This window comes from Drosophila yakuba, chromosome 2L (genome assembly GCF_016746365.2).
Source record: "Drosophila yakuba strain Tai18E2 chromosome 2L, Prin_Dyak_Tai18E2_2.1, whole genome shotgun sequence".
In the NCBI taxonomy this organism is placed as follows: domain Eukaryota; kingdom Metazoa; phylum Arthropoda; class Insecta; order Diptera; family Drosophilidae; genus Drosophila; species Drosophila yakuba.
This window is the reverse complement of record NC_052527.2, coordinates 417,522-430,561: the sequence shown is the minus strand read 5'-3', so window position 1 is coordinate 430,561 and position 13,040 is coordinate 417,522. Positions and strand designations below refer to the sequence as shown.

The window sequence follows — 13,040 nt, the reverse complement described above, 5'->3', positions numbered from 1 at the left end:
TAAGGATTAATTTTTAGCTGCGCTACGTTTTAATATTGTCTTGGCCCGGCGCACGCTGTCATGATTTGGGGCGGGCCTACGAAATCCGATGAATCCCCGATGCACGGGGAAATGGGGAATCTCAAGTCGCTGCGCTGGGTTTCACTTACAGCGACTTCGGTAGTCGAGCTCCGTTCCGCTCCACCTTCTTGTAAGTTGGCTCTCGCCAACAGTGCTCGCACTGCACTCTTGATGAGTCATCATTCGTTGGATGATATCCCTTTATATAGCTTTTCGAGTTCTTTGGGTGGCTTCGAGTGCCTTGACTTTTGCTTGTCAATGCCCGTCGCCTTTGATAACTAATTGCCACGGCGCCAAATGTTTCTCATCGTCTTCTCTTTGGGGTCTCTTCTGTGGGTTCCCCGTCGCCCCGGAGAAGTATAATAAAAGTCACATCATTACCGTTTTGTCGGCGCTTGTGAGGACGCGGGTTGGGGCTCTTCACCTCCGATGATTTATATTCAAATTTAGAGCACTGTCCCGTAAAAACACAAAAGCAGGACAAAGCAGGAAACATGAAAAAGTAGCGATTGCAATAATGCTCAAATAAACAGCTCAAACACCGTTCGACTTCGCGATCAAAGCTAATCTGGATTCATCATGGGCTCCATTACCCAGTATTCATTAAGTCGTTCAGAATTCGATCAATGCTTATCGCAGCGTGTTATCAAATGCGTGTTTCAGATTACATATCAATAAGGTGAACACAGATCTGATACCTTTGCCAACAAACATCTTTTATCTCGCTGAGATTATCTCATCGCCGATCCCACTACATCTTCTTCAAAAACTATGCATGCGTAACTGGATTTTTGTTTTTTTATTTACATGCGAACAGTTTTATTTAGCTGTCTTTGCCTTTTTTCCTTCTGCCTTAGTCCCATCAGCAAGTTCGTTGCCTAAGTCTTTTGTTTGTCGCAGTGAATTCATTATATTGTATTGTCATAATACAAACAAATAGTGGGCTGGCATTTTATGGCCAATTTCACGACTTTTTTTAAATATGTTTATAAATATTTCAGGGACAAACCTAAATTCGATTTCTGAGAATTTTCATTAGCAGTTAACCGTTTCTGTGGTTACTACTCGTGAAAAATTGGAAACATTTTCGTTTTCGTTTTTGTTTTCCTCTTACATTTCAATTTTGTGCTGCTAAGTTTAATCAAAGTGGCGCTAATTAGTTCGAGTCGTTTGGATAATTGCAAATTAAACGCAAACTTAATTGCGCCAACACACGAATCGCACACACACTCGCACACACACACAAGTGCAGCACGGCAATTACACATCCAGCAGATACAACAAAAAGGCACAAAAAACTAAAGCTGCATTTTTTCTCGCGAGGCAGCAAAATAATGTATGGAGAAAGAAGAAAAATAAGCTGGAAAAAACTGCCCTGGTTGTCTTGTGTTGGTTTTGCTGCTCACTCGCGGCATGTGGAATTAACAATTAAGTTAGTGTAGCTGTTAAATTAAATTAAATCCCAACAGAAAAGCACTTTAATCGAATGTTTCAGCGCAAATTTGTTAACAAATTAAATGCAGTTACTAAAACAATACAAATAACTGTCGTGCATAGACATTTTAATAAGTACTTACAGTAATTGGCGTACAAAAATTTTAAAATGGAAATTACTTGCTTAAGAATTTTTTTGAAAACATGGCGACAACTCATTTCCCACTGCAGTCGTTAAATAAATGCAGGTGCCAAAAACAACTAAGCTAATAGAATATCCAATCGGCGTAGTAATTAAAATGCAGTCTCTTAATGTCAGCGTTAATTAGTCGCCTTAATTAATGATTATTAATATGGTTGTTGAACTTCCCCCTTTTTCTTCTCCCCCTTTTCCTCCTCTTGGCTTGATTATTATGCAAATTAATTGTTTGGATCTTGCTCTTGGCTTCTCGCTCACGTTCTGCATTTGACGACTCATTGAAATGCATGATATGTTACCATACCGCCTCCCCAGGAAGGTAAAAATAATATACAGGTATGATGCAGGCCCGTCGGCTAAACATGATTATCACAGTTCCACCTCATCGCAATTACCAGGCCATCTGAGGAGGAGTCCATGGCCATGGATGGCCCTTTCGATTTCTCATTTCTGATTTCTGATTTCTGATTTCTCATCTCTCATTTTTCCGTTTTCCGCTTCGCATTTGAGCTCAATAAAAAATGAGCGGCTGACCAAAAATCTGGTAATCGAATTAGGCAACTTCGTGTTTTATAAATGTTATCATAAATATTCCATTTTATTAATTACCGCGCATAATTCACCAACAAGAAGCGCAGAGAGCTGTAGAGACTTTGTTTGTGGCCGCCTCTCTCTTCGAGTCGCGACTTTGAGACTTTGAGACTTTGAATTCGTCTCCGAACGGGCGACTCATTAACATACTTAATTTGTTTCTAATTTATTCATAATTGTATATTTGTGGCATCCTCTCTCACTCTCTCAGAAGGCAGAAGACTGCCTTGTTTTTGATCACGCCAAACTCCCTTGTCCCTTCACTTGCTGATTTATGGGAAGCCCACTGATTAATGGCAGCTTCGATTCCGGATCTGAGCCGGAATCATTCCGTACTCCAAGATCGGGCCAGTCGGTCCGGCTGTGACTCAGTTTCAGTGGACTCAGTTGGCTTTCCCCTTCTCTCCTAAGTAGGTGTTGTTACCAACATTATAAAGGGGCTTTGGTCCATTAGGTATCGGCTTATGGTTAATTTGTGGGGATTACAAAAGAAGACATACTGAGATGATGAAGAGCTTGTTATTGTATGGTGTGCTCAGAATGGGAATGGGAATAAGACATTGTAATGTAGTTATTGCACTCTATTCAATACTTAGTTTACAAAACGATAGAATGTATGTTGCAATGCAATTTTTAATTTCACTTATTGAATTTATTTAAATTTGGGGCTTAGGAAAGTACAATTGAATAACTTATAAGCTTAGGACTACAGTGAATTGGAAATCTTTTTGCACTTGGGTTTGGGGTATCCTCGCTGACCTTCGTATCATCCATTTCATCCTTGAACCTCAACTGCTCTTCCAGCTAGCTGACCACATCGTTTCCATGTCCATTCTGACGCAACAGTTCCAGCTTCAGCTCGTGCTCCCTGGCCTTCAGACGCAGTGCGGCAATGGAGGAGGTGCGCCTGTCCTCGGGTGGCGTGGCAGCTCTGGGAGCTGGCGGCGGAGGCTGATGCGATGGAGGTGGCGGAGGCAGCTGGCGTTGGGGAGAGTGCGACAAGGTCAGGGCCACCGGGGAGGTCTGGGTGGGCGACAGACTCGAGGCCTGCTGGGTCAAGGCGATCCCCACCAGCTGTTGGGGCGACAGCTGAGCAGTCTGGACTCCAACTGGCATTTGAGGAGGCGCCTGAGGCGGCGGTGGGTGGGCGGCTGGGTGCTGCTGATGCTGAGAGGCGTGTCCGGAGGCGGGCGATGTGGGCGGTGAGGCGAGCATGTGGTTGGGCGAATGCAGATCGGGAGATCCCACCAGCAGGGCGGGCGGCTTTCCAAGTGGCGGACCTCGCGGAACGGCCGTCATATTGGCCAGCAGGGATTGAAAGGAGCTCGAGGGTGAGTACATGCCCGCCATTCCATGTGGCAGCATATGGGGAGGAGCCCTGCAAAGAGTAGCACACATATTGGAGAATAGTCCATAAAAAACGTATAATACATAGCCCTCTTTGGTTTCAGCAGATACTTGGGGCTATTAAAACCAGTTAAGAGCTTATTTAAATAACAGTTTTAACTACTTTCCTGCACGACCTCCCCCTCGTAACAAAGTAGCATCGACTGATTACTCACCTCTGGAATTGGTTGAAGTAGCCCGACGGAATCATGGGCGCCGCGGAGAGGTGCGGGTAGCGGAAGGCGGCGAGGTTGGCGGCGTGTTGGGCGTCGAAGGGCTTGCGCAGCTGGAAGCCCAGGTGGGTGAAGGGATTGGGTGGAAGGGCGGCCCCGACTACCGTCTGCATGGTGGCGGCGCCGCTGGGCAGGTAGGGATTATACGGATGCGACTGGGGGCCCACCTTCTCCTGCTTGCGCCACTTGGCGCGACGATTTTGAAACCAAACCTGGAAAGTCGCAGAGGAATGGGATTTATGAGTTATGTGCCGCAAGCAGGCTACTGTATCTGCATCAGCTCTGGGCCATCCTGTTCATGTGTACTTCGAACACAAGGCATCCAATTAATGGGCGTTGTTATTGAAAACGCCCCTTTAATTAGTTTTTAACATAACAATCTGAATACGGAGTCCTTCTTGGGAAGAAGCCCGCTGCTGATTGCACTCGGATTAGGAGCTGCAGTTGCAGTCGGAGCAGCAATGGATGTGGATGTAGGCAAATAATGTTGTTTAGCATGAGCAGTAATTAAAAGGAAGCGGCTTTCCGACTTTCCGACTTTCCGACCATAAAATGACCGGGCATGTAATGACTGGCACTAAAATGGAATTAAATGAATTTCTCCAGCCACGGATCTCCGCTGGCTGTCCGTCTAGTCCCTCGTCTAGTCTCGATTTCATTAGTAGCGACATGCTCCATTATTTTTCAATTTTCAACATTGTTGGGTGCACGTGGGCCACGCGAATTAACCGCAAATCTGCGCAGCCTCGAGCCCTGAATTTTCCCCTTTTCCTCTTGGCCAAATGCTTACCTGAATGCGCGCCTCGGTTAATCCAATTTTCATCGCCAGCTCCTCTCTGCAAGAAAATGAAAGAGAAACCTTGGTTAAAGGATGTGGGGCAGGCAAACAGTCTTTCTATTCGCTTAATGCTAAATGTTTAGCTAACCAAATGCCCAGAAAGATGTTACTTAAATCGCTGACCTTAGCTCAACTCCTTTGCCGCTCGTTCCATGTTCCAAAGCAATGGAAGCTTATTCAGAGATCATTGTCGAACTGATTTATTGGCTTAATTAATTGCTGCATTTAAATGAGCCCGCAGCCTAATGAATTGAAAACTGCCAGCGACACGGCAAAAAGTTGATCTAATTGTGGCTGCGTTTGACATTGTAAGCTGTAAGCCGCAAGCTCACTTTTTATTTCGGTTTTTGCTCGAGTTCCAGCTACCCAGCTTCCCAGCTACCCAGCTACCCAGCTTCGTGCGGTCTCAATTAGCGCTCACTTTGGCCACTCGACTGCCAAAGTGCCCGACTTTAAATTTATGGCAATTACTGTGGCTGTCTTTCAACCACATTGCTGCATGCTAATTGCGATCGTTTGAGTTTCTTAGGGCCACATATTATTTCGACTAGCTCAGGAGGAGTCCCAGCCATATAAACCAGGCATATAAACAAACGGCTGCTCCAGAAAATGAGATCGATCGATCCACTCAGGGGGTCGCGTCGTTATGAGCATTATTATTATCACCCGATCGTTTCCCATATTCCCATACTGGATTGGTATCGTAAAAGCGAGAATCAACTTTCCAGCCTTTGTCGCGCCTCGACGAGCGATTTATGCAAATTTCTTTTCTTCTGGGGCACTCATTTTGTCATTTTGTCATTTAGTTCGTTCGGTGCTCTTATCGCATCTCGTCATATGTTACTCACCTCGTAAACACGTCGGGATAATGGGTCCGCGAGAAGGCCTTCTCCAGCTCCTCCAGCTGAAAGCTGGTGAAGGTTGTGCGATAGCGCCGCTGCTTCCGCTTCGGGGCGTACTCGTCCGCCTCGCAGTCGCTGTTCCCATCCGAAACGGGGCTGTTGGTGCCGCCACTTGCCCCACTTGCTCCACTTGCCCCACCGGGCGTTCCGCCCGAGACCGACATCGAAACCGCGAGCGCTGCGCCGGCGGACGATCCTGGTGCACGGTCCACCAGCACTACGGCATCCGGGTGCGCTAGCTTGGCTTCTTGCGGTAGTTCCTCCAGCTTGATCTCCTCCGATATGCCCATAATCCAGGAGGGCGATCTAGTCTCAGCTCGAAGACAGCGGCTACACAGAGGAAAATTTATAGGTTAGTTACAAATTAAAAATTCCAAAAAATAAGAACTTGTTATTAGTTACTTAAGAACACGTTAGGTAAATTTGTTCTCAACTTGGATTTATTAAACCATAATATAGTTGTTACTGTTTCATAAATTATTTGCTAATTAAAGAGCCATCTAATTTCATCATAAATATTCAGTTCAAAATGACTTAATTCTTAAACCTGCTGCAGCTATAATTGCAAAAGTTAAAAATCAATAAAAAAGATCATTGGAAAATAAATATATTCTATATTTTGATGTGGTCATTTGGTTTTTTCTCTACATGTAAGAAAAGGGGCAGCGATATCGAGTTAGCCGCGCATTAGAAGCTCGTAATTCAATAAACATTAAACGTGCAATTATCGTGCACTTTATTATGCCAATTTCCGTAATTTGCCATCTAGCCATGACCAAGTCATCGCTTGGGTCGGGACTCCATGGTTGAGGTCGGTAGTCGCGGTTACACTGGCCAACAGGGTTTTGTAAGGGGTAATGGAACCCTTACAGAAGTTACATTCTGATCAGACTGGCCATCCTTTTTAGAAAGTTGCCATTAAAAATAAATGTACCATCTATGAATGATTTTGGTAGCCTGCAGATAACATCAGCCAATTAGCACTTGTAGCTTGAAAACACTGGTGAAACACGTCGCTAAAGATATACATATATATACGTATGTATCTACGGACCGTTCTTCATTTCTATTGCAAATACAACGCGTTTATTGATGGCTTTCTAATCCAGAAGCCCCAGGAGCGTTTTCTAGTTTTAGTGCCGAATTTCTCATAGCCGAGTGCCCATTCTATGCGTTGGGTTCTGCGACTTCTGCGGTTTGGAAGCGTGCCTTGTGGTCATGGCCTCCGCTTCGTTTAGAGATTCATCTGCGGACTGAGGTTTCCGCTGCCCAGTTGCAGCTGCCGAGGAACTTGCCTCAATGCAAATCGATGGCCACCGCATGGGGCTGTCCGCCAGCTGATCTCTTCCATCAACACGTCTCGTCTCATCGGGCGCTGAGTTGGGCTCATTTTGCTGGCAGGCAACGGCAGCCTTCATGTGCAGATCGTTTGGAATTTTAATTAAATTGGGCGGCAACTTCATTTTCATCATCATCAACTCAACGGCTGTGCTGTGCTCTGCTGTGCTCTGTGTGCTGTGGTCGCTGCGAGACCCCTGTCCATGTGGCTTCTATCAGATCAAATTAATATCAGGTGCTAGCTGGGCCTGAACGCGAGTCTGGGTTTCTCTCTTTTCTCGAACAGCTCCCGAAGTTTGAGCTTGGCTTGGTAATTCCATGTTTGGCTAATTAATATACGACGTCTTTAAATGACAACTAAGTGGTTAGGCCCGGCTTGTAACCTTCCCCTTCTGTTTCAATCTCTGAACTTCAAAAATCAGGGCCTTACCTCCGGACCGTGGTCCATGCCCAAAAACTCCACTTGATTGATGGCCGCCGCTTCTGTTGACATCTCTACATATATCAAAATTGTCCAAATACCTTGTTAAATGGCAAATTAGTGTGGCGGTGATTGATTTAGTTGCATTCTTGCGCGGAATGAAGTTGCAACTGGCAAACGAGCGAAGTCAGAAACGAGAAACATGCACTGGAAGATATATATTGGAGTCTTGGCCTTCAAAATCTTAAAAGTTTTAAAATTTCAAATTGAAGTGATTAGAAGATGATAGCTCAACTAGCTGATTTTGCTTTATTAATTTCTGTAATTTACAAAAGTATTGTTTAAGTGCACTTCCCTGGCATTGGAGGTTCAGCTCGAGTGGCATCTTTCTTCACCTCGCCCAGGCATTTCGCATGAATCTTCCTCGGCAGCGTCGCAAACTCCAGTTCATAACTCATTCCTGGGCTCGATCATAACTTCGGTTATGAGTTGCCCTGTCAGTTTTCAATGTTGTCAACGAATTCCGCGCATTGACAGCTGACAAACTTAATTTGCGGACAGCAAATTATTAAATTAGTTGTACGAATTTGCAATTATGCTACTAGTAACTAGTTGCAATTTCCCCCCACCCCGCGACTTCATTACAGTACAAGACCAGCGCACTGATTAATTCATTGCATGTGAATGCGAATGCGAGTGCGAGTGCCACTGCGAATGGGAACCGTTGAGCACTTTGGAGCTATGTGGGGAATGTGTGCCGTTCGGCTTTGTTGTGGAGCCGCCTTATAATTGTATCCGCGTTACGACTTTATTATGGCCCAGGCAATCGGAGCAGCAGGAATAGGAATCCTCCGCTGATTGACGGTTCGCTGGGTAATTAAAAGGCAGTGACTTTGCTGCAAACTGTCAAGTTTTTGACGTCTGCCTACCGATTTGGTTTGGTCGCGTTGGCTGCGTTCGTCGCATGGCTTCATTTAGTTTAAGTCACTGGCTGGTCAGCAACTAATCAAGTTAACGCTGCACTTGCTCTGCCCAAAACCAGATAGCCAGCCACTCCAGGAAGCCTGGGATTCGGATGGGATGGATTGCGATGGGTTGGGATGGGATGTTATGGGATGGGTGGATGAGAACTTCTGATGGGGGCGATTTCGTGGCTAACATTTTGACACAACCGCTCGGCGTCTTGGCCCTCTTAGGCCCAGCATGCTAATCAGGCCAAGCGCCAGTCAAACCTTGGCCAGCCGACCAAGTCCCATTCCGAATCGCAGTCAAAGTCTGGGCTTTGGAGTTCGAGTGTCCGAGTCCGAATCCGAGTTTGAATCCGAGTCTGGCAACTTGTTTGCGGTTGCTTGTTCCGTTTAGAGATAAGCTCCATTAGTGTCTGGGGAAATATTTAAGAGCAACATTGTAGGCTGTGTGGGTTTCCTAGCCCAGCGCCGTCATAAAGTCACTGGAAAAAAAGTCGTGGCTTAATGAGGCTTCACTCGTAGCTAATAAATGTATCCTACATCAAGCGGCTTTCTCTCAGTACACGCATATGGGAAATGAAGAAATTAATTCGTGATGCGAAGCAAGTGTATGAAGCTACATCTATTCGCTTGTCCAGCCGATGTGTCCATCCCATGTGCTGGCCCACTGTCCCTTGTCCGGCGTCCGTTGTCGTCACTTCTGTCATCTCGATAAGCATCAATGTTCCTGCCCTGCCTGGCTGCTCCTTCCACAACTCAGCGCTGGCCAGCTCTTCTCTTTACTTCAGCCTTCAGTGGGCTCCTTCATGTTTGGTGTCGTTTTTATGGTTGCACTTTTGTGTTTTAGCTCCCTCAGCTCCCGATCTTCCCGATGCAATCCCCGATCCTCGATCCCCGATCCTCTATCCTCCATCCCCGATCCTCGATTCTCAGTGTCTGGGGACTGTTGTGCTGGCATATTTCATTAAAAGCCGGGCCAGAGGGACGGCATCAGGTAGAACAGCAAACAGAAGCTCTTTTCTGGCATTTCGTTAATGCTCCTCCGTCTCGCTCCTCCACTCTCCAGACTTTATTGATCAGACTTGATCGGACTCCAGTTTCCAGCCAGTGCCCAGTGCCCAGTCTGGCCAGTATCTGGACTGCTTATTTATGGGTTTACATTAGGCTAAACCACTTTAGTCACACTTTGATGATCGGCATTGTAATTTCGCCTCCGGTTCCTCGATAATGGCAAGCATTTTGGGTGGCTTAACTTTTGGCCCCGAGCGAAAGCTCACTGATTGTCCCCGATGCCAGTGTGTGGTCCCTCCGAGAAGTTGATGGATTGGCCAGGGAAGTTCCAAGTTTGAAAATATTGTAAACTAATATCACAAGCAGCTGAGCTGAATCGAGTTGAGTCAGTAGTGTTTATCCCATTTAAGCTGCACCTGAGCCCTCCACTCGCCTTCCAGTTGTTGGGTTGTTTGTTTCTTGGCGCCGTCTTTTGGACCAGGTGCGATAAGGCGGCATTCTCGGTGTTGGCCAGGCGCCGTCATCATCGTCTGTTTCTGTTTTTGTTTCTGTACCTCTTGTTCTGGGGTGTACGTTATGGACCTCTAATGCACACACTCCCAATTATAATTAGTTTATTCATATCCTGTGTCGAAGTTGCTGCCTCATTTGTTGTTCTTTTCCACAATCTTAATTCAATTTACTGCCTATCAGACGGAGTTGCAACGACCCGTCTGGTACCCTTCCCCTGCGCCAGGTGAAAAAGGTTGGCCAACTTTCAACTGGATTAACTTTCCTATATACCCTTTGATATGCTAACAATTTACTGTATAGTTTTAAGTTTTAAAATGATTTTAAGTAGCGAATTGGAGTATGTGCTAAATATTTATTGACAACTGCATCTCGAGCTCTCCAAGGGCATTCGAGATTCGCTCCCAGGTAGCAAACTTCACCCCGTGCCCATCCTAATGGATCAGAGTGCCGGGACGGTAGTCCAAAGGTAGACGCAAGTTCAAGTTGTGACTCAGAGCCAGGATCAGCCAGCCACTCGAGACCCACACAGAAGACCAAGAGGTGGATGATGGTGATGGTGGTGGTGATGGTGAATGGCGATGCTGTAGCTACAAGCTTAGCCCGTGTTGGTGATGTTGATGCGGGGCCAATTACTCATAAAATGCATGTTAAGAACAGCAGTCGCAGTGAGGAGCTATAAAGTGGGATCGAAAGGGGATCGGGGATGGAGGATCGGTGATGTGGGGATTGGACAACTGTTGCCCGACGCCATCTCCATCTCCAGCTCCAGCTCCAGCTCCATCTGCGACCGTTCCGCCCTGCCCTTTGTCATTGTCTTGTGTGGTTTGATAAGCGAATCCGAGGCAGACGGTGGGCAATTTGTGGACGACGACGTTAATTTCTCATGTTTGCATGTTCCATTTAGCGAGGGGTCGGGGCCAGGAATTAATGAAGCACATCTCAGAGGGCCCTGGCGCCATCTTCCCGCTGGAGGAGATTGCTCTCCGGGGGTGTGTTGCCATCACCAATCAACCACCAGCCCTTCAAAAGACAGCGCCCCAAATTGGGCGCTGTCGAGCAATCGAGCAACAACGATTGAAATCAAATCAAATCAGAGTTCATGTTCAGATAGTTGCCAAAATTCGGGTGTATATCTATCAGATACCGATACAGTATCTAAGGTATCTTGCAACAAGTTTTAATTGTTTGTAGCCGTAATTGAATTGAACTGCATTTCGATGGAGAACATATTTTAATTTTACGCTGTCCCAAGTGCGGGGCAATCTTATCGGATCTCTTCGGTATTATCTATTGGGAAAGATGCTACCTCAGAGATACAGATACAAATACACTGCGACCAACTTGCGTCACCGATTCGTTTAGATTCGTTTAGATTCGTTACTTGTGCTGACAAGTCACATGCGTTATACGTATTAATTAAATCAGTTGGCCAAGTGCCCGATTATCACCAGGAAAGAGGGTCCCGGTTTTCCTTAGCTTTATCTGGACCCACATATCTGTCCATATTTGTGTTATTTTCACCATAGACTATAAGCTGGAGGCCCTCGTACGCGTCAGGCAGCTAAGTGGTCGGTGGTCAGTGGCTTTTGACAAGATTATCGGAGGGCGATAGGAGTGGCTGGTTAATTTCATTTATTCTGTAGGTACACTGAGGTATACACGGGGACAAGCATAAGACTATGCCCCCAACTTTCGACCGAAACCCCCTCGAGAAGGGAAAAACATCAGCTAGACAAAACGTGATTTATTGGCGCTGACTGCACCGCTGACAATTTGTACTCTTTAATGGTGTTTAATTAAAACCAATCAGCGATAAACTTATCGAACTATCAGCTCAGGCGAAGGCGAAATCTTTCGCCCCTCGGAGTTGAGTTAATAAAGTTCTTTTCTACAGCGATGATACGATTTGGCTTGATATTTGTCTGATTCGATATGTCCAGGTGAGGAATTAATCAAATTTAATGATATTTATTTTCCGTCATACGCTTTGTTTTCCCCTCTTCACGCAGATTGGGATTGGGATGATTAGACAGGGAAATTATGAAATACACTTATGGCTCATACTTGTAATACTTGTCTATCATGCTGAGAAGTAGGTTATTCGCAAGGTGTGATAATACAGTATTTACGGATTTGGAAGTGACAGTAAAGGGCTCAGAAATATTTATGTTTAGTAAATTAGTTACATTAAACTCAAATGTACATAAACAAAATGTACATAAAAAATTTTAAGACAAACATATCTGATGTTGTACGACAGTATACAAGTTGGTGAAAATGAAATTATGAGGAACACTAACTAGGATACCTCTCTACACTGTTTAATACACGATCTGTATATAAGAAATTCTCTTTATGTCTGTTATATCCCAAAGAGTGCCTTAAATATTTTCAATAAAATGTTTCAGACTAACCTTCCTTCTCCTCCTTAATCGCCGGATGTCGAAGGGATGGTCTTGCGAGTGTTTCGCCTTCTGAATCGCCTTCTGATTTTGCCGGGCTAAAACTAATGAGCCCAGTTGCTCACACACCAACAGTAACTTTTGCCGACGGTCTTTTGTCCACTTCGTCAGACAAGCAGATACCGAGTTCCAAGTGTCCACTTTGATCGCGGTATATCTATGATGTGAACAGCTCCTTACTAGGAGCAGGATGCCGACACTTCCACAATGGACCGCACTCTTGCCCGGAAACAACGATATATCCCAGCTCGACTATACGAATCGGAATCGGAGTTGGAATCGAAATCGAAACAGAACGGAACCGAACGCGACGTGATGACCGGGCTGTTCCAGAGCCGGCAGCAAACTACACGGTGAGCAATTGGCGCGCAGGTGAAAAGTCTGGTGGGTCTGAGGCGACGACAACAACCGGTTGGAGTTGTTGTTTTCCGATGTTGCGAGAGTGGTTTTCTGGCCTCCCAGCGTTTTAACTGCTTCCTAGTGCCGCAGAGCGAGAGGGAGCGATGCGATCGGAGCGTGTCGATCGATCGTCGCAGGTGTCGCAGGTGAGGCGGCAGGTGGCCGGGCGGCGGACTCCGCCTCCTTCTGGCGATTCGGCCTATGGGAAGGCGGCATTCGACGGAGCGAAATAATGGCGGAGGTGCTCTCTACCGCTCTCTGTCGCTCCGCATGGCCCTCTCTCTC

General features: G+C 46.0%; 1 protein-coding gene across 1 annotated transcript; it reads right to left on the bottom strand.

Annotated features, from left to right (window-relative positions):
• Positions 1–2,914: 2,914 nt before the first annotated feature.
• Positions 2,915–12,710, bottom strand: LOC6526298 (homeobox protein aristaless). Its single transcript, XM_002087384.4, has 5 exons — positions 12,309–12,710; positions 5,590–5,973; positions 4,694–4,739; positions 3,847–4,115; positions 2,915–3,662 (listed from the first exon to the last, which is right to left on the bottom strand). Exons 2-5 carry the CDS (start codon positions 5,931–5,933, stop codon positions 3,089–3,091), a joined length of 1,233 nt encoding a protein of 410 aa, XP_002087420.1. The 5' UTR covers positions 5,934–5,973; positions 12,309–12,710; the 3' UTR covers positions 2,915–3,088.
• Positions 12,711–13,040: the final 330 nt, after the last annotated feature.